We start from the raw sequence: 22,443 nt of genomic DNA on the forward strand, positions 1-22,443 counted from the left end.
CGCCCAAGGAGCATCTACCTTTTGTCACTCGCCTGTCAAACTTGATGTGCAAGCTCAGCGCTATGCTGACCTAGCCAGGAGTGTAAAACTGGCATTGTGCAAGCTGCAGTTATCTATTGCCAAGAATAAATTACCATCTGGGTTAAAAATATAAACCAAAAGTATTTACTAACAGACATATATACAGTGGTACCCTGGTTCTCAAATGGCTTAGTTGTCGAACAAATAAGCTCCTGAACGAAGCAAACCCGGAAGTAAGTGTTCCAGTTTGTGAACATTTTTTGGAAGCTGAATGTCCGACGTGGCTTCTGCTTGAGTGCAAGAAGCTCCTGCAACCAATCAGAAGCCATGCCTTGGTTTTCGAACAGTTTCGGGAGTCGAACAGGCTCCCAGAATAGAAGAAGTTCAAGAACCAAGGTACCACTGTACTCTGTCTGGCAAAGACAGCTGTCTGTTTCCAACTTTCTTTTATCTTTTTCTTTCCCTATGACCCACTCTGTCCTGCCTCCAATTTTGAACTGCCTCTTGTTGGGCCTTTACAAATAATACTTTCCTCAATGGATAGTACTCAAGAGGAATGATGGGGAAAGACCACAGGCTCGTGTGCTTCTCTCTACACTGGAACCCCCCCCCCGATACATAGGGGTCTCTGTCTGCAATATCTACATCACAAGGATGGGCCATTTCACTAGTTCCTGCATTAAACAATAAATATATTATGATGGAACTCATTAAAGGATTGTTTATACCATCAAGAACACTTGTGGGTTGCCAGTTCATGGTCTGTAATGATGAAAACAGCCTCCACCGAAACAGATGAGTCAGAAATTCTTAATGACTCAAGGGTCATTTTCCTCACTTTCAAATCACTTCAGCCTTTGTTAAAACTTCACAAAAGCAAATTAGAGAACTAACTAGTACTCTACATCACTTTAAACTGCTTGAAGTGACACCAAGTTGGGATGGGATTTAGACTGATGCTACAGCACATGGAGAGGGAATATTTAGCTACTGTCATGGGGGGGGCAGGGGGGGAGAGATCCCTCTGCATAGAAACAGTGAAACTAGTGAGAGTTGGCACCAGTGAGAGATTCTCCCCATTCCTCTATGTAGGTAGAAGGATAATTTCTTTTGAATTGTGGCAGGAAAGGGAAGGGTTAAACCTCCCCTCCTAATGGTCCTACTCTGTGGTCCTAATCTTGATGAGCCTCCCCTCTCTTGATTTTAGTTAAACACCCTGATGTCAGGTCAGGCAACACATTTAAGGTTCCAGGCAACACATTTAAGGTGATGTGTAGTTAAGCCCCTTAAAGCTGCAATCTTATGCACACTTATGCTCAAGCATACAGTACATGCATAGGATTGCCCTGTTAGTGAATTAATGGTCTGTCAATACAAGGGGACATACACACAAGAGTACACAAAACAGAATGAGTCAGGATGTTATACTGATGTTTGATACAACATGAAGTTGATTTCAGAGGCTAATGCGACAGAAGCACACCCCTTGATATAGCACCTTGTTCCTGATAAACACTGACATTTCAAGAAGGCTGTCACCAGCCATTATTGTACAGTTACAATCAGTACTGAGAGATGCACTCAGCATCTCTCTGAGACGTGCCTAAAAAGGTGTGTGTGTGTGTGTGTGTGTGTGTGTGTGTGTGTGTGTGAAAAAGAGGGAGGGAGAGATGTGGGTTTCCCCCGTTAAATACTACAAAAACTTGATTGGCTGTGTGTTTTCTTGTTGAGTGGTCAGTTGCAATTCAGAGCATTTAGAAAAACGCATGTCCCATCTAGCATGGCGGCAGAATCTTAAACTTCAGAGAACTCATGATACATCACTTAAAGGGACTAATGCTCCAAGGTTTTCTGTCTGACAGATATTATCAACGTGCAAAAAAAGGAAAAAGCCAGCAGATATTCTATGGAAGAGAGGTGCACCTGGAGATCGCAATAACAGCAAAGCATCATAATCCTTTGCATTTGAAGAGTGATTTATTCCCCCCCCCACCCTACCCTGCTTTATCCAAATCAAAGATATAAAATGAACGTGCATGTGTCTGCATAGCAGAAATACATTTAGATCTTCTTTATCATCATCTTAAGTTTCCTGCTTTAGATGCAGTTATTTAGCTTTTTGAAAGAGCTTCTAAATATAGCCTTAAGAAGTGGCTGTTATGAGACAGGCTTGAAGAGGACATACCAGCAGCACAATCCTAACCATAGTAAGTCATAATGAATTCAATGGGGGTTTACTCCCAGGTGTTAAGAAGTCTTGTGACCTGCTCTCACTGCTGGAAGAGAGCAGCACCACCCAGCTCCTTAAGCAAATGGGCAGTGCTCCTCCTCTGGCTGCACAGCAATGTGAAATCTATAAAATTGTGTGATATCATCTTGTTCACTACGTGATCTCCAATCGACCAGGATTACATAGTGAGCAAAAAACAGAAAATGATTCCAGAGGAGGTACAGTAACAGAGAATCCTGTGGCTGTGAACAGCCATCCAGAAATGAAGATAATAAGGTATAGGGGGATGTTCCTAACCCAACTCCCATTATTGCTTTGGAAAAGTTACATTGGCTCAGCCCATTTACATCCTTCATTTTCTGCAAAACTATCCTTGAATAGTCATCTATTGTGGGGAAGCAAACTTGGCCTTAGAGAACAGGACCAAGAGGCAAGACAAATGATAAATGAAAAGATTATCACGAAGGAGAAAATGTGCAGGGGTCTCCAAATATCACGATAGGGCTGTAGTCAAATTAGATGTGATGAGTGGAGAGGAATCTACAAAACGGTTTAGTATATAAAGGCTGCAACAGACTGTAATATTTTTCTGTTAATCCGGAACATCATTTTTAAAATAGCATATATCTTCCAACAGAAGCCTGGTGCTTGACCAACTCATTTCCATCCTAGACAGTTTATCACTGGGACACACACATTTTGTCTGAGCTAAAAATATACTAGAAATGGGGGTGAATACACAGTTCATTTCATTTGCCTATTCAGACCTCTGAAAAGGTGGCAAATTGATCTCCAGAGATCAATACACATGGAAGGCTACAGGGAAATTATCACGCTAACCCTAAAAAAATTCCAGTGTACATATAAAGGTGTGTAAATGGCTGAGGGCACCACTGCATGCTGGGTTTTTCACTTGAAATGACTGACAAAAAATCATCTTGCCTCTTCTGTGGTATTGGCCTGTTTTACCTAAATCTGCCAAAATACAATGGCCGTTTTTGGTAGGAATAGCCTAGCCATGGTTAACCCAGCTTTGGTAATCTCCAAGTTGGACAACTGTAATGTGGGGTTGCCCCTGAAGATGACCTGGAAATAACAACTAGTGCAAAATGCTGTGGCTTGAATGCTGGAAGGGAAGCAGACCATGAGCACATTGCCTCTGTCTTAAAAGAGCTATACTGGTTACCAACTGTTTTCCAGGCCCAATTCAAGGTGCTTACTCTGATGTTTATAGCCCTAAATGGTTTGGGACCCAGATATTGGCAAAAACACTTCCTAGGGTAGTTGATCAATCAATTCCCATCAAAGGGAACTCTGGGAATTGTAGCTGTGGGAGGGGATCAGCATCTTTAACAAACTATAGCTTTCAGAATTATTGGGGGGAAGTCATGGCTAGTGATGTTAAATTCACGAGAATAATCTTTTGGAGAATATTCTAGATTAATGAGCATATTAGAGAATTTTCATTTAAAATAGGAGAATATTCATTTTAATGCATTGAAAATGATATAATTTTAATGCATTGAAAATGATATAATTAGTTAATATACATGTTTATTCATGGGTAAACTTGTTCAGATGGCAACCAAAAACTGCACAGATACTAAATAAAAAAATTCCTTCCAGGAGCACCTTAGAGACCAACTACTGTAAGTTTGTTATTGGTATGAGCTTTCGTGTGCATGCACACTTCTTCAGATACCATGCACATGAAAGCTCATACCAATAACAAACTTAGTTGGTCTCTAAGGTGCTACTGGAAGGATTTTTTTTATTTTGTTTCAACTACGGCAGACCAACACGGCTACCTACCTGTACAGATACTTTTATTCAATGGGGCAATGCAGTGAATTCACATTTTTTTTTTTTTGCACCAAACTTTAAATTGAAAATTCAACGTGAATGATTCACGTTAATCACTAAGCCTGCCACTAACTGTATATTTACCATCAACTTTGAATTATAACTACCCGGTATGTTGTGTATGTATGAAATGTAGCTTTTAAAGTAAAAGGAATATTAAAAAACTCAGGTCTGCTACCTGAGTATGTTCTTCTTTAATAAGCATATCTACATGGTACAGTATTTTCAGTGCAGCACTAATAAAATCAATATAAAGTTTAAAATAAATGCTATTATTTCCAGAAAATAAAACACTGGAGATATCACAGCTTGACTTATTATTTACTAAATTTTTAAAATGTGGCTTGTAAAACTGGTTCTTAACATTAGAATTTACAGTTTGTGGAGAATATTCTCCGGAGAATTTTCTAGCAGAGAATATTCTCGAAAATATTCTCCGGAGAATATTCTCACCTCACATCACTAGTCATGACTGTTTAAACTGGTATCTTAGCACTTTAAATGTATGATGAGAAACTCTGCCTCACTTGCATTGTCTTTTTCAATCTGTCACTCACACTGTCACAGGCCACCAATCCAATATATTCCCCTTCTGTCAATCATTTCCCCACCCACTCTTCTGTTACAACAAATAATCAGGAAGAGTTTCAGACCCAATTATGAATGCTCCAAATCTAACATGATGCTTTTCCTTCATCAAGAATGCCTTTTTCCTCCACTGACTATTAGGAGAACTAACTCTGAATGCCATTTCTGGAAAAGAGAAATTGTGGCTCTGGGCACTTTTGCGTTGCTGGGTCTCCTCCAATGTGTGATTCTTTGAGCAGCTTCTATTCACTTCTCTCTCTGCACACATGCCTTTCAATCACTGCAAGAGCTTCTGCAATATATAGAGCCTATTGAAGTGCAAATTGAAAAGGGTGATGGCTGAAATGTTAGAATGATACGAGGTCCAGCAGCTGGTGGCGAGGAAAGAACTTCAACTTAGGCAAAATGTGGAGGCAGAAGTCATTAAAAACAAATACAGTGGTACCTCGGTTTAAGAACAGTCCGGTTTAAGAACGATTCGGTTTACAAACTCCGCAAAACCGGAAATAGTGTCCCGGTTTGAGAAATTTACCTAGGTCTAAGAACGGAATCTGAACAGTGGAAGGGCACTGGCAGCAGAAGGCCTCATTAGGGAAAGTGCGGCCCGATTTAAGAACGGTTTTGGTTTAAGAACGGACTTCTGGAACGGATTAAGTTCGTAAACCAAGGTACCACTGTAAATCACAAGAGTCCTGCTTGTCATGTGGCCACTGACATACTCCTGCTCTCCAATTATTTACTGGCTCTCTCACATACCCTTTTACATTCAGGTAGGTAGACACAGTCGGGAAAAAAAAAATTGTCCAGTAGCACCTTATAGACCAACTAAGTTTGTTCTGGTATAAGCTTTTGTGTGCATGCACACTTCTTCAGATTCTTCGTGTGCATGCACACGAAAGCTTATACCAGAACAAACTTAGTTGGTCTATAAGGTGCTACTGGACAATTTTTAAATTTTATTTTATTATTATTATTATTATTATTATTATTATCATCATCTTTTACGGATAGCCCATTTCCCTTCATTTTATTTGCACTAAATTTACAGGGGAATCATCATGGCTGTAATGAGGAGGAGTGGTATAGGATGATATCCTTGTTTGCTGGTGAAGATGCATATATGGGTCAAAATGCAAATTTATTTCCTGGGCTTAGACATCAAATATATTTTAGGATAAGAGACTAATAGCTAATGGCCTTGCCAACAAGACACACAGAGTGATTCTTCAACCTCCTGCATGTTATGTTTTGCCCCTTGTTTGATGACACTTTACTTCATCTGCCGGAAGCAGACTTCTTACTTGGTGACTGGAGGTCAATCTTTGGAAGAAGGAGAATCTATGGAGGTAATAAAGTCTATAACTTCTGTACCACAAGAGCAGAGAGCAAATGAGGCATGAATGCAATCCACAGTCAAGAGCCCTGCATGCTCTTTACATGGGAGTTCTTGAAAGTGCAAGCTGCTCCGATAAATGTCAATGGAAACAGCTGTTCCATATGAGGAATGCTCCTGCAACCACTGAAATGAAAGGTGGTTGAATACAGTGGTACCTCGGGTTAAGTACTTAATTCATTCCGGAGGTCTGTTCTTAACCTGAAACTGTTCTTAACCTGAAGCACCACTTTAGCTAATGGGGCCTCCTGCTGCCACCACGCCGCCGGAGCACGATTTCTGTTCTCATCCTGAAGCAAAGTTCTTAACCTGAAGCACTATTTCTGGGTTAGTGGAGTCTGTAACCTGAAGCGTATGTAACCTGAAGTGTATGTAACCTGAGGTACCGCTGTACCTTCAACTTTTAAGAAATCGATAGAAAGACTGTAGAAGTCAAGCCATGATGCCCCCACTCCTGCTTGGGATGCCCAAACAGTGGTTCCTGGAACCTCACACCCACAATTCTCCAACAGTGGGCCTTTTAATTCATTTTATCTTCACACATCTGACTCTAGAGGCACAGGAGAATGGAGGGAAGGGGGGAAATATAGTTAAAAGTGGCCAGATCATGTATTCAGGCCTAGAACAAGACTACTGATATCAATTAAAAAAACAAATAAGCTTTTTCTTACTTTCACTTGAATTATGTCAATCTCCTGCTTTTTTAAATCTTAAAAAAAACTACTTGAAGTGTCATGAGAACAGGATGTACAACCAATTTTGAATGATTTTATACCACATTTATAAATTAAAAACTTAGCCACTGTCAACTTCCCAATGTTTCTCTTGAATTTGAACTTAGAGCACCGAAGAATGCTCCCCTTCTACTAACAATTCTGTCTGATGAGATCAATAGATAATATAAGAATAACCAACAAATGACACAGCACAGTGCATTTCTGCTCGGAAAGTGAACAACTTTTCATAAGGAAAAGTTTTTCATTATAAAATGCCTAGTTTTATAAACTGCAGTATGTGAGTATGTGTTTCAGCATCAAAAAGGAAAAAAAGAGCATGGTGCTCTTTGTAGCAAATGTGTCGCCTTACGGCCTTTACCAATGTTTTTAGCAGTCATTTACAGTTAAAAGGGACGCAGGTGGTGCTGCGGTCTAAACCACAGAGCCTCTTGGGCTTGCTGATCGGAAGGTCGGAGGTTCAAATCCCCACGATGGGGTGAGCTCCCGTTGCTCAGTCTCTGCTCCTGCCAACCTAGCCGTTCCGAAAGCACGTCAAAGGGACCCCTGACCGTTAAGTCCAGTCACAGACAACTCTAGGGTTGCAGCGCTCATCTCACTTTACAGGCTGAGGGAGCCGATGTTTGTCCGCAGTTTTTCTGGGTCATGTGGCCAGCATGACTAAGCTGCTTCTGGCAAAGCCAGAGCAGCGCATGGAAACACCGTTTACCTTCCCGCCTGAGCGGTACCTATTTATCAACTTGCACTGTGTGTTTTCGAACTGCTAGGTTAAAATGAGCTGTTAAAATAATTATCACCTGCGCTAATTAAGACAGAGTCCTGAAAATGCCTCAGGCAAGGTGACCACCCAGGAATTCTCGCCAATGACTTACCTGAGAGACCCTTCTGACAACGTCATTGCCCACACCAAGTCCCTGCACAAAGGAGCGGACTGCAATGAAGGCCCTGGTTGCCTTCAGTTTCAGGTCTCTTGGAACCTCTCCAAAGGGCTTGTGCTGCTCAGAGTGCTTCACCATGCAGTCCACATACTCATCCGGAAGGTAGTACTGAGGATTCATCAACTTGAAGAGCCGTTCTAGCAGGCGAATCCAAAACTCATTGAGAGCCTCTTCTAGGTTGATGTTGGAACCCCGGTAATAGCGCCGCAGCTCACTATACAAGTCTTTGAAAACCTTTGAGTTCTGGGTGTATAGATCTCCGTACATACTGGGAAATGTGTCATAAAGGGCCTTCTCGGACTTATTCAACAAGTCCTGGAAATAACCTGCAAACAGAAAAAGTACGGGGAACAAATCAGCGTGAAAATCGGAAATTTCCAGAAAGATTGAAAGAGGGGCCATTCAAATAGGATGCTTCAAATTATATTTGGATTAGCCTATTACTCCATTAGCATATGGTAGATATTCTCCAATGTATTTGTATTTTCTTCAGGCACTGAAAAGGAAACATTAATTGTAATCTGCTCACTTATTTCCAACCCTATGTATATGCAAATGCTCCTATCTGCAAAAGAGTATTTTCCAAAAGGCCAGTGTCCAAAATGCATTTCTACAACATTCCCGTGCGTCTGCAAATCAAAGCACCATATTTTCTCTGGGTTAAAGTACAGCTGGAAACCAGCCACAGATCCTGGTTTGGCAAAAACTGATGGAGAAATTCATCAATGTGAAATGTGATGAAACATATTTCATGGACATTTTAGGGTGGTGGCAAAAGGCACCAGTGAAATTTAAATGCAATCACACTTGTTCTGACTGTTTAATCCCTAAGGATAATATATGCAAATCACTGTGTAAATCAGTATGACAAAAGGCTGACAGGATTAAAAGATGCTAAAAGCTTCTTTTCCATGCCATTGCTCCTGAGAGGAACTCATGTGCAAAAGCTAACAATCCTATTTAAGAGAATATACAAAAAAATTAACACGTGCAGGGAAATAGTCCAAACAGTTCTTAAAATCTTAATACTTGCTCTCAATTTTAAGAAGACATGAAAAAGCGCTTGACACCTTACAAAACATTCACTTTCAAGTAAAATGGCACAGCAGACATTTAACTGCTGCATTATTGCCAATCTCATAATTAACAAAAGAGAGCAAATGTTACGTCTTTTCAGAGTATTTTGCTACGGTGCTGTTGACATTTAGGCTGAGGCAGTATTTCCTTTCAAAACACACTGGAATAGTGAACATTGTGGCCCGGAATAGTAAGTCATTAAAAGTCCAATGAAATGCTCTTGTTAGAACATCACGGTGCAGTACTTCAAACATAAGAAGGAAACAACCATGCAAGAATTTGTCCAAATTCCAGGTACTTCACCAGTGAAAAGAGGGTCTTCGCCAGTTTTGGTGCCCTGATTGCATGGTGATATAAAGCCATGTCTACATTAGGGCTGGGGAATATATCAATACATTGTCCAAAACCAGTTTGAAGTCCACATTGTGATATCAGTTTCATAGTTTTTGACCTGGCAATATATTGCAAATCATGATATATGTGTTGGTGTGCTTTGCAAAAATCACATTGTGGGAAAAACTGTGAAGCCAGCAAATGCCTCTACATAGCTCCATCCTTTATTTCAGACATTGTAATATATCACAAAGTTGAAAACCAGATATCACTCAGTCCTACTGTTTGCCTCTACATAGTTCCATCCTTATTTCAGACATCGTGATATACTGACATCAGTATAAACATCAGTGTATCACGATGTTGATACAACTTGATGTCGAAAACTCAGATATTGTCCAGCCCTGGTCTACATGTTCATTAGTATGGAAACGTGAAGCCCTTATCCTGTTACATGGATAAACATGAAGGTGGAAGAGGAGGTAATATTTTGGTATATTACTGGCCTCCTACTATTTTTCTTTCCCTATTCCTTTCCTTCTCCTGCTTACAAGCAATTCAATAGTGTTGCAAGCCAGCTGTTTCAGAGCTTCTATAATTTTGTGCAAATATACAACCCGAGACCTGTGTAAATAACATATTTCCTAAAAGTAATGCATCAAAAGCCATTTGTGCAGAGGTGCCTGTATTATCTAGACAGGTTACAATAAAATATTCTAAACTCATTTGTGTAACTCAATCCTAGGGGCACAAGGCTAGTAGCTATCCTATATTCACTAATGGAATACACATGGTAGTTTCTGACTGGGGAAAAATGTCCGAGTCCAGAGCACTCGCAGAACCTTTTAATTAGGTCCCCAAAGTGCACCTGACTAATAGCCAAGTTAGCACAGGAAGGAAATAAAACTACCTGTAATAAAAACATGAGGAGCAAACAAAACAGGAGAAATGTGTGATGATAATAAGCAAGAAGTAAGCAATTTGGGTTTATTCCATACTGAAAAAACCAAGAAGCACAAGCTGGTTTATTGACTAAAGGACAGAAAGATTTAAAGGGCTATTTCAAGCATGCATATCTCAGCATTCAGTGCCTTGCAGCTGAACACATGGATTATTTTTACAGGAAAGTGTTGTTTTCAGGTACATCAAGTGATTAAGAAAGTATTATGATGTTTGATTTATGGTAGTTGTTTTACATGCAGCCATTCACAAGTCATCACTTGGTATTGCAGTCATCAAGCCTGAAGACACTCACAATATGCATGATGATATCAGCTTAAAACACAAGGGCACAGATGGCATGTGTTGTAAATAAGGATGGGTGGACCCACACAAATTCGCTTTGGCATTAATCCAAAGTAACCACATTGACTTCAGAGACATCCGCTGAAATCCAGAAAACTGAATGAAATTGTGCTTGGATCAGCCTCTACTCTGGCATACAATGACATCATCAGCATCTGGTTGGGTCTAGAGGCATCAGTCCTTGCCACAGTACTCATGGGGCAGCCTCTGAAACCCCTACCTCATAACCATACTTACTGGAGGCAAGGGGAAAATGGCAGAGTGTGGGGAGATTCATTACAAGTAATGACATTTCTAGAAGAGAATGAACCCTGCGTGGTTCAGAAATGCTTGGAGCAATGGAAATGCAAACTGTTGTAAGAAAATCATTGGTGTTTTAAGAAAATCATTGGTGAGGACCCTCTTTCTGACTGTGAACATGGCAACAGGTACAAATATCTCCAGATCCTAGCAATGTCACTACCATGTGCAAGGGAATCATTACAATTCGGACCACGACCACATCTATATATCCTAAAGTCTGGTCCAGTAGATGGTAGACTTCTCAAATACAGTATGAAAATCCTGTCTTGGTGAAGCTTGCCTCCATCTTTAACAAACAAATGAAGTTACAGATAGGTAGCCGTGTTGGTCTGCCATAGTCAAAACAATTTTCCCCCCCTTCCAGTAGCACCTTAAAGACCAACTAAGTTAGTTCTTGGTATGAGCTTTCGTGTGCATGCACACTTCTTCAGATACAAGGAAAAAAAATTTTTGTTTAAACAAATGAAGATTAGTAACACAGGTGTGTGTGAGTAAGTAAAATTTACAAATTGAACTCACATTAAAAAACGTAATGTGCTTGAAGCACTTTTTACATAAATTATTTTTCTAATTCTGAAATAGCTTTGTTAGCTGCTGGGTCAGCATTATATTTCCTCCTTTCTGAAAACATCAAGAGTTCTGGTACCTCTTGCAGTTAGATATTTATCAAAATGCCAATATTTTAAAAATGAACTTTTGTGAATGCTGACAATTTGTAATTGCTACAAAAGGGGGTGAAACCTGGGAGAGGCAAGTTCTATCTGATGATGCTGTGTACAAGGAAAATGCTTATTTTTGAAAAGGATAATCTTACTGAGAATCCTGGTGCTCCTTAAAACTACTTACATGTTCTATTTACATTGGAAGAAGCCAGAAAATAAACAGTCTTACAGATGCAAACAGGAAAACTAATTTCCAGTTGTCACCAAAGAACAGGCTGTAAATTCAGATCTCCAAGAGCACTCTAATCTAATGTACTTCTCCTAAGCAAATTCTTCTATTAACCCAAGGGACCAATTTTAAATATGCAGATACTAATTCCTAGAGTCATATCCTCCCTCAAGCAACCTTCACAAGACCACGAACATTTTAGAGTTTACAGCGCCACTCTGAGTTAGCCTTCTTCTCCTGCTGTTAGATGATAGACTGTTTCTCTGCTTAAAGGCACTTTTGCTTTGCATCAGCTCAAGCAGAGTTGTTCAAAAAAGGTGTGCTGTGAAGCCCTTTGAGCAAAACCTTGGGATCTTTTCAACAGCACAACAAACTGACTGCTGCTTTTGATTAATTTTATTGTTCTCCTGGGCTTTAATGCTTTATAAAATACTGTGATACTGAATTCTTCCAGAGGTTTTTTTACAAGGAAAGGTGTCTTATAGGTATTTTAACTGAAACATTAAAAATGGTATCATATACTCCTGTATGGCAGGATAAATATGCAGCACTGTTTATCTTTCATTCTGTCCAACAGTAAGCTACTGAATTAAAGCACCTTTTCTTAAAGTTATTTGCTAACTATTTGAATTCAGTTTTGTTTAGGTTTAGCTTTGGTGACTCTTATTCCTATTTTCCATGTGCGATAACAGGAGAAAAATGGTTGCATATAGGTTCCATGCCCGGTTTGCAAGACATATTTCTGTCTACTGTTGACAGAGTCAATATTGAGCTCTTTGGACTGTTACTGTAAACTAGTATAACAATTCTCATGTTGTTATTGGGGTCTAACTACATACAATGTTAACTGTGTTATTGCAATCATATCAGTGTTTTATGTTTATTTAATAGTAAGTTCTAATTTTCCTCCAGTTTTTATTGGGATTGTAGTATATGGGGAGGAGCGACCATACCCTTGCCTCCCCAACTATAATTTCCATGAAAATTACCCCCAACTACCATTAGTGACAGGGGGAAAAACCTACCATTTGTGCCAATATACTGTACTCCCAAATGCTGTGTTCTTGCACTTTCCATCCCTGTCAACTGCAGTCCTGATCCCCCTACATGATTACTATAAAAAGTGATTGGTAGAAACATATTTAGCATCACATTTAGTGTGGCCCTGACAGTCCAATAACTTTAATGAACTATATAAATTAAGGTTACCAGGCGTCCCCTTTCCCTGGAGACAGTCCCCGGATTTACAAATCAGTCCCCATACAAAATCCATTGAAAAGTGTCTCCAGATTAATTGATAAAAATTTGGTACCCTTAATATAAATATTTATGCCAAAAAACAAAACCCAAACCTGCCAGAAACTGCAGCTGGTGGGTTGCAGGGCTGGTGGCATGCAATAGGGAAAACAGAATCTGAAACTGAAGCTCAAGTTAAACATGCTTTGAGCAAATTAGATTTGAACATGAAAATAAAATAGAAGCAACTTAGATGCCACCCACAAATATGTAGATTGCAGTGAAAAGCACTTTAGGTGGAAGTGCTTTTCAGCAGAAAAAAGAAAGCTTGTTCTACCCATTTCCTACCAATTCAGGGAAGAAAGGATATAAAAGTACAGCAAACATAAAGAGCTAGGGGCCTTGGGAACTTGGGAATGGATAGCTAGTTCAGCTCCATCACCCATCTAGATGGATGTGTGGCTTTCCTTCTTGTTTCCCTTTGAAGTGTAAGTTTCTTAAGACCTCTATATATTAACACAAAGAAGCTATGGTAAATGCAGATACACTGCATGTGTCATCTGTCACCTGAAGTGAAGGGTCACCTGTGGAATCACTGGTTTCTAACTTAAGTAGAGAGGTCCAGGAGGCTGGGAAGCAGCATCCAAATGGAACTTGCGAAGGAACTGACAAGGATGGATGTACAAACCGCACCCCTGCTTCTATTTCGGTCTCTAGCTCCAATGATGTTTAGAGTAGTTGTAGTACTGGGAGACTGAATGTGAGTTCTGGAATCTCTATTTAGAAATGTGTTTTTGTTAAATAATGTGGTTTGTTTTCTCCTGATACTTATTTGCTTCTCTCTTGAAAGCCCCGTTGAAAGTGTGTGTGCACAGCCGTCTTCATAATGTCAAGAAGTCCTTGGGAATATTTGAGCCTCCTAGAAAAATACGATAGAGGGTTCTCGACAGTGAGAAAAATCAGATGCTTAAGCATTAGTGGATGCTTTAGCTGAATCTGTTGGCTTAATGAGCAATGAATGCACACGAACCACTAGTTGGTAGTTTATCCAAAGATGGTTTTTCAGGCATGCCTGCTGCTATTAAATAACTCATCAACTCTTTCTCCATTGTATTCTCGGCTAAAGAGTTTGCTATGAGTGAATCTGATTGGCACCCAATCCCCATACTAAACAAAATTACTTTATTTCAAAGAACTTACTTTCTTACAAAGAAATAGCTTACATATCTGTTACTTCGGTGTTGATGCCCTAATGTAGGCAAGGTTAACACAGAGTTCAATACTTCAACACACATTTTATTAGCCTACTGAAAACAGTATCGTTTTACAGGTTTGAACCTTGCACAGTTCTTAGAATATGCTGGTCCAATAAAATACATCTGATTCTCTATTTTGTATAGCACATCCCTGAGACAAGCGTCCCACAGAAAAGCTATTTCTATTTTGTTTACGTCCATTGGGAATTACAGATGCTAGCTGAAAGAACCTTTACATTGTCTATGGGTCTGAAAAATCCTAAAATCAGTGTTGACTGTCATTGGCTCTGTTAGTGTTGGGTAAGGCCTCATGGTTGGTTTGTGCATCGTGGTAAGCTGTGCAAATGAGCTGGCTCCTTGAGAGCAGCTCGTATCCACTTTGCTCCTCCACAGTCCTTTGCGCTTAGTGTGGCATGGCAGCTAAGCCACAGTTTGGCACAGCATGTCATCTGAATTTGGGATTGTGAGTTAAGTTTTCTCTTCCTGAACCACAATCTGCAGTCAAGAAAACACAGAGAAATCTAAAATTAAATTGAAACAATGAAATAAGCCAATCAATGTCCCAATTTTGACTATGTCATAGCATATACCTTTGCCAGTTCAGAAAGGTCATTATTTGCTCACTATTTAAAATAATTTGAGTATTTGCATTTTTAACTAATTTTGTTATAGATGCAGTTTAGGATTACCTACTTAACAGCTTTTTGTATTTATTATGTCTGGTCACATGACACCTGCTTATACCAAGAAAAGAAAGAGTGAGAGTTAAAACATGAAATTACTGGATTTTCTGACTGGTTTATGAGGAATTAATTTGGATCAAGGAACTTACTGTAGACAAGGTTTTCAAAGCCATTTCTCAAGCTCCTCATAAAGCTGTTGTTATATTGAGCAATTCTGCTCTAAGCACATTCTATAAATGGGCAGCACCATTCTTAAATGTTAGGAGCTTAGCAACAAATTCTGCTCTAGAAAGCTCAGCGTGGGATTTTCCAAGGCTGCTAACTCAGCAAAACAAGCCTACTTCCTTTTTACACAATGGCAGGTACTTCTCATTGCTAGATGTTACAGTCTGAATTCCATTTAATGCTATCAGCTTCTGATTTTTTGATCTTCTGTTTATATACATCACATGGTTTCATTATTGGCTTGCTGTCCTTAGAGTTCACTGTTTTTGCATTCATCTGAATTGCAAAATGTCTTCTTGGTGGCAGGCAAATACCTTTAAATTGTCCCAGGCTTTTCACATCTGATGAGTTTTGATATTTTAATTGCTTTATTGTTTGCTATTTTAGTGATTGCTCTGGTTTTATTATTTTATTGCTTTTATTTTGTGAACTGCACTTCTAATTATTTATTGAAGGATACTATAAATATTTATTAAATAATAACTAAATGGAAAGTGATACCCAATAAAGTGATAGTCATACTCATGAGTAACATTGGATATTACCTGAACTCTGCACTCACTGATCCCCTTATAAAAATGCTATAAATGTTCATTCTGATGGCAGATAGATTTAAAATTGCCCGAACCTTGCTTTTAACAGTTCAATAAAATAAAAACTGTGAACTGGTAACAGTTATTTGTCAGTTTGTCTTAAGACTGTTTGTGTCAGAGTGGTCTAACTCTCTAGAGAACATCAAACTGCAAATACGATACAGAATTCAGCTCATTTCTGAAAAGAAGTGTCTACAAAGAAAAGCAGAGCAGAAAGATATCAAATGCTGTATCACTGTTTCTCAGCTCAAAATGAATGGAACTCTTTCAGAAATGGATGGGTGCCAAGGAAGGTTTTCTATCCAAGACTACCGCAGTGAAAGAGACAAGACTGAAATATACTTCACATCAGTATTGCTATCATATCTCAATAATCTTTGGTTTATAAGAATGTGAGGAGGATGAGTAGAGTGTGAGGTACCCTATATAATATTAACAAAGCAGAAAGAAACATGCAGCTCTTCCTTTTCTGTAGTTTTCAAAACTCCCTTGGAAAGATAGCTACATCAGCATGAAGCATATTTGAAGTCAGTGTTTATCATCTTAAATTCCAATGCCCTGTTGTGTCCAACACATTTCTCATAACAGGCTTTCATGCTACAGCCGAAGAAATTATGGAGGCAAAAGAATAAAAAAATAAAATAACTGCAAGCCTTTTGAAAATCAAATTGTGTCTTTTTTGTACATTTGTGTGGCAACCAGCCATTTAGTTTTAGTGAAAATGTAACAAACTCTGCTGGATCACACCAGGACCTTATTTTCAACAATGGTCAGTCAGATGCTTCTATAAAACTCAGAAGCATTCATTTCATTTTTCAATAGCTATACTACCTTTCTATGCCACTGTATCTGAGGCATTTTACAACCCACAGAACTGCCAAAATATACAAGGATCATGTTGTCATTCTATAGCACATTAAATCTATCTATAATAATTCAAATGAAACTAAAAACAAATTTACAACATTCAAAAATCCATTTCCAGGCAGGAACTACCATTAGGCAGAATGAGACAAACACTTCATTTTAAAGCAACTCAGACTAGGTATCCCGAAAGGGCAGTAAATAGTTAATTATTTAATGTATTGTCAAGTAAGGAGGCGCACTTTGGGGATTTTATGCTTCAGGTGTGTGAATAACCTGGCCAGCCCTGGGCACTATGCACCTTGATGGGAATGTGTGTGATGTGCAGCAAAATGTCTTGAGCTGTCCTTGTCCTTTTTACATATAGTATGATGATACTGACAAAGTATCAGCAACAATAAAACAGAATTGCCCCATCACTTGCAACAAGTCATTACATAGTTACAAACAAACAAGACATCATCAGCAAAACTACAGTAGCAAAATGCCAACGATAATACGAAAGCACAGGAGCAGAGATGAGAACAGAAATCGCGTGGTGGCGGCGCAGCGGCCCCATTAGCTAAAGTGGTACCTCAGGTTAAGAACAGTTTCAGGTTAAGAAAGGACCTCCAGAACGAATTAAGTTCTTAACCCGAGGTACCACTGTATTTGTTTCAAAAACTAAGTAGAATATATAATAGTTTAATAAAATAGTTAAGCTTCTCTTCTTGGAATGATCCATTCCCAATCTCAGAAACATTGCCCACATAAGCAATTCACAACACAAGTTTAAGAGGATATGAAAATATGCTTGTCTTGTCTTGATGCTTTAAGGTGGACAGAAGACACATTTTCCTTGTGCCATGAGGATTGCAAGAGAAATAAGCAGGGCCTTTAAGCAATCCAGCATCTCAAAAAGGCTAAAGAGAGATTTGTGCTGCACTGTGTCTCTGACACAGTGACTCTCCCCAGAGAGAGAAAAGGAGAGGATAAACCAACCGCTGGAATAACATTTCTGTTTCAGTCACCATTCCCTGTATTATCTGTTCTTGTCATAGCCTCACACAATTTTATCTCTCTGCCCATGCTATCAAAACACACTTTCTTTCTTATTTGGAAAGAACTAGAAACTAGGATGTTTCCAGAAAGTATTATCAAAATGGCTGCCTTCACTGCATGTTCCAACACTCTCAAAGTTTTAAAACGTGCAAAGATGATTTAGTAAGAAACATCAAGGTCAGGTACACTGAATGAGTTAAGATGACTGATGCTTCTGTGCATTCTTATGTCAAAAAATGTAGTAGCACACAGAGTGAAGCAGCCACCATAATAATTATCACGCATATCAGGAATTTTCAAACTGAGACTTCCAACTTGTAATCCAATGTCAGTTTACATGACAGAAACATCTCCTGAAACTTACCTTGAATTGCTCTATGTGGTGATTGCCCTCATAGCTGTTCATGGGCTAACTGAGCAGATACCTTCAACCACACAACGTCACCAGCCTTGCTGGTGGGGGGTGTCTCTGGGGAAGTTTGTGTTTCTATCGAGACAATTATTGATATGATTTATGGGCCAATGCAGACTACAGCTTGCCACTTGCTTTAAAGCTGATCGTAAATCAGAAACACATTTTGTTTCAATTTTGTTGTTGTCAAAATGTATATATGGATTTTTTGTGTGCACTTATTTCATCTATTTTCTTCTTCTTCTTCTGTATTCTGGCCACCTCCAACTGTGCAGAAAGAGCTGTACAAAATCCACTGAAGGTTGGTTCTTCTGGCTCCCAAGAAACTGTGGATGGATCAGAGCTAGCCTACGAGACACAGCTCAGGCCATGGATGTGAGTGGCTGTCGCAATCCCTTCAGTTTGTCTTATCAAACTGGGAGAACTGCTCCAACCGAAGTAACCTAAAGCTTAGGTGGAATATGTGCTCTCTGCATGCCCTTCATTAGCCCATGTGATTAGGGCCACATTCACACCATACATTAAAAGTACAATGATACCACTTTAAACAGTCATGGCCCTCCCTCGCAGAATATGGAGCTGTAATGAAGGGTGCTGAGAGTTGTTAGGAGTCCCCTAGTTCCCTCCCAGAGCTACAATTCCCAGAGTTCTGTGAGAAGGGAGATTGATTGTTAAACCACTCCGTAAATAGTTGCTTTCAGAGGGTAATGGGGGGCGGTCTCTCAGCACTGTTAACAAATTACAGCTCCCAGTTTTATATGGGAGAAGCATTGACTGTTTAAAGTGCTGCTTTAAATGTATGGTGTGAATGTGGCCTAGCATTACCCCCCTCCAGTTAAGTGTGCAATCACATAGAATAGCTTTTAGATAGTCTTCGTCTTTGGCGATCACTCATAAACGACTAAACAACAACAACAACAACAACCCCCTACTAATCCCCAAGGATAATGGGGGGCTGAAATGGGCTATGCACAATGTGCTTGGATTGGCAAAACTTTCTGCAAAGGGTATGAGGATATTTCAGAGAGCAAGTCACTGCATTTGCTCTGTTCCCAACTGTGCTTTGCAGTCGGACACGACTAAACGACTAAACAACAACAAAAGTATATAAAGGGACTCTGCCTAAGCTTTGGCTCAGCTGGATAGGAGAACATTCTCAAGTCTAGTCAGACAAGTTCAGGGATCAAACAGCTCCCCAACCTCCAGCAGACAGCTGTCAAAGATTTATGGAGCCCTAGAATCACATCTACAGTTTGTTTCCCATTGGCGTTTTGTATTGAAATCATAGAATAATTGGATCATTGAAATAGAGATATTATTATTATTATTAGCCATTTATTTATCAACCAGCTTCCTAGCCACTGCTGCAAGGTGATTTACACATAATATAATTAAAAACAGTTAAAACCATTAAAACATACATTTAAAACAAGACCAAAACCCTAACAAGTGGACACTTGTGGTAAAACCCCATTGATCCAGCTGGGAAAGCCTGTCGAAATAAAATATATCTCCAATTGTTTCCGCAAAGTGCGGACAGTGGGTGCGTGTCATATCTCAAGAGGAATGCTATTCCACAGAAAAGGGGCAGCCACCAGATAATGTTCACTTCTGTCCACAGGCTAACATATCCTGGCTGCCTAGCTGAGCTATTCCAGTAATCAAGAAACGTTTCTCCTCTTTCACACTGGGGATTTTCCAGTTGAAAAAATCGAAAGAGTTTTTGCTATTAGAAGCTGATAATTAAAACCATTAGTTTTCATCCTCAAAAATATCCCCCTGCTCCTCTGCATCTGCATGTGGGATGGAGGGACTTTAAGCCTTACAAGACAGGACAAGAGGCTATTCAAAAGCAGAATCATTAGGAGCTTTATTTTTCAGTATGTCTGCATGACAAAATGCTTAAATTAATCTGTTAAAAGTCTGTGCGGTGGTAAACTTTGGGGACAATTATCTGGATTTTGGTTTCCAAGCAGCTGTTTTTGCAATATAAGCATGTCACTGTATTCTACTTACAACCCACAGTGGATTTATAGTTCTTTTGTCTCTTTGAGTGCACTTGCTGCCTCCATGAACAGTATCAGGCTAAATATCCTCAGTTGTGCTCTTACTCAGAATAAAAGTCCTTTATGAAGATGACACACTACAGAAGCCCACATTTTCAAAGTTAAAAATAAATGTATTGACTCAAAGTGAGTTAGATGTATATGCTGCACTTTCCTTCCCTTTAAACTGTTCTTCCCTAAATAATGTTAAGCATTTTTTGTTTTCAAAATGTAACACACTCTTTCAAAATTAAAATTTGAAAACATGTCTGATTTTTTTAAAAAAAAAATCTATATGGGATATTGCTCACAAATATTTCACCACAAAGCTCTGGGAGCAGAGGCAGGATCACAAATTTATTTTTAAGATCAGCAACTCCATAGAAGCACAAAGCACCATTCACTAGAGTTGTTCACATTATAGTTTATGCTATTTTGCCACCAAGTTAAAGACGTGAGAGCTCAGAAGGGTTACTTACTTCCCATTCCTCTACCTCTAAGGATTTGAAAGCGGAAAATAGGTACGATGATTGGCACCCTACAAAGAAGAGGCTCACAGAACGATAGTGAGTTAGTCCTTCCTTTTGTGCTGTGAATTTTGGAAGCAATAATTTCAAGATACATGTTTTGCATATATTAAAACCAGCAAGCACACGTTCACCTCAAGAAGTCATTTGTCCATTTCCACCAAGATTAAAGACTTCAGAATTCAGTGCTTGAGAGATAAATATTATTCTGAAAACAGACATGTACTACATGAGTCAAGGGAGCAGGTGCACGTTGACAGAAATGTACTGGTTGAGGTAAGATCCAGACTTTACAAAATTGAAATCAGATAAGTAAATGTGTTGGTCAAGAGATCTGGTGTTCACTGTCTCCCAACTTCTATTATGGATGATGGCCTCATTCACAGGGGCCAACCAGATGACAACTGGGAACTTATAAGCAGAACCAGGGTGTAACGACACTCTTCCCACTAGCAATCCCCAGTACAGTGGTACCTCGGGTTAAGTACTTAATTCGTTCCGGAGGTCCGTTCTTAACCTGAAACTGTTCTTAACCTGAAGCACCACTTTAGCTAATGGGGCCTCCCGCTGCCGCCGCGCCGCCAGAGCACAATTTCTGTTCTTATCCTGAAGCAAAATTCTTAACCTGAAGCACTATTTCTGGGTTAGCGGAGTGTGTAACCTGAAGCGTATGTAACCTGAAGCGTATGTAACCCAAGGCACCTCTGTACCTGGTATTCAGAAGTATACTGCCTCCAGCAAACATCTGGAGAACACCAGGTTGGGGAATGCTGCTCTAAGGGGCAAGGGACAAACTCTTGGTCTTGTACCCTCATCTGGTGCTTCCAACGAGGTTTCTTTTTGTATTTAAAATGGCCTTGCTTGTTCCTTTAACGACATCATATGTGCTTGCCAAAAGAGAAGTGATCTGATTTTTGAACACAGTTTTTTGGGAGTATATCATTATCAAAACACACAGATAAAAAGAAACCGGGGGACGGGGGAAGAGGGCAGAGGCAGCTATTGGATGGTGTGATCACACTCTGAAAGGCAGCTTTGTGTGAACAACTTGAGTCTCCTAACTGAGGATGCTTGGCTGACATGTGCAGCCAAGCATTTTGCATGCACAGAAGCCTTCACTGTATTTTGTGTGCTCTGCATAGATTCCAGTTCCAGTATAAACACACAGAAAATGGTTATTTCCAAGACTTGGTGTTTTTTAAAAAATGTTTTGGTGTGCTAACTGCAATATAGGTTAAGAGCTACTCAACAGCAGGGAAGAAGAAAAAGAGAGAACGATGCAACTCAATGCCCCTCTTTCTCCACAGTTGCGCCCTCCATGAATTCATACTATTTTATTCACACACAAAAAATCCAGTATACCCTAAGAATAACCAGTGCACGGAACTTGAGGGGAGTATTCCCTAAACACAAATATAGCATATTTCCCCCCTAAATATTCTTATAATATTTAACCCATAATTCTGAAAGTCTTAGGAGATGCTATAGTAATGTTGGTATGCTGCAACAATGAACACCTGTTAAGACAACTGTCCTTCAAAGCACACACAGATTAATATGACATGCTGTTTTGTTGATGGTGGTTTTTTCTTCTTCTTCAAAAAAGTTGCTAGCATTCATAAGCTGTAGAGGATTTTGTGATGGAATGACCAAGACAAAGAGAAGGGGAGCAGAAGGGAGTGTTGTATTAAGAATATTTTCAGTATTCTGCTTCTTTTATTACTATTTTAAAAATGTCCAAAGGCTTCTGGGTATGATTTTAAAACATACCAAAACACTCTCAAAATATTAAAGATTATTACAACCAGGAAATTACAAGAAAACTACTGATTTGCCTTAAAAAAAAAGATTTTAGAAACCTTTCACTGCTTGACAGTAGTGCAAC

General features: G+C 39.4%; 1 protein-coding gene across 1 annotated transcript in view; it reads right to left on the minus strand.

Annotated features, from left to right (window-relative positions):
- GPC1 (glypican 1) overlaps nt 1–22,443 on the minus strand; it is a 193,560-nt gene that overhangs the window by 19,650 nt on the left and 151,467 nt on the right. The window contains exon 3 of the mRNA XM_053389945.1: nt 7,702–8,093. Coding sequence (XP_053245920.1) covers nt 7,702–8,093 — 392 coding nt within the window. The remainder of the gene's footprint in view (nt 1–7,701; nt 8,094–22,443) is intronic.

Source organism: Podarcis raffonei, chromosome 5, assembly GCF_027172205.1.
Source record: "Podarcis raffonei isolate rPodRaf1 chromosome 5, rPodRaf1.pri, whole genome shotgun sequence".
NCBI classification, from domain to species: Eukaryota; Metazoa; Chordata; class Lepidosauria; order Squamata; family Lacertidae; genus Podarcis; species Podarcis raffonei.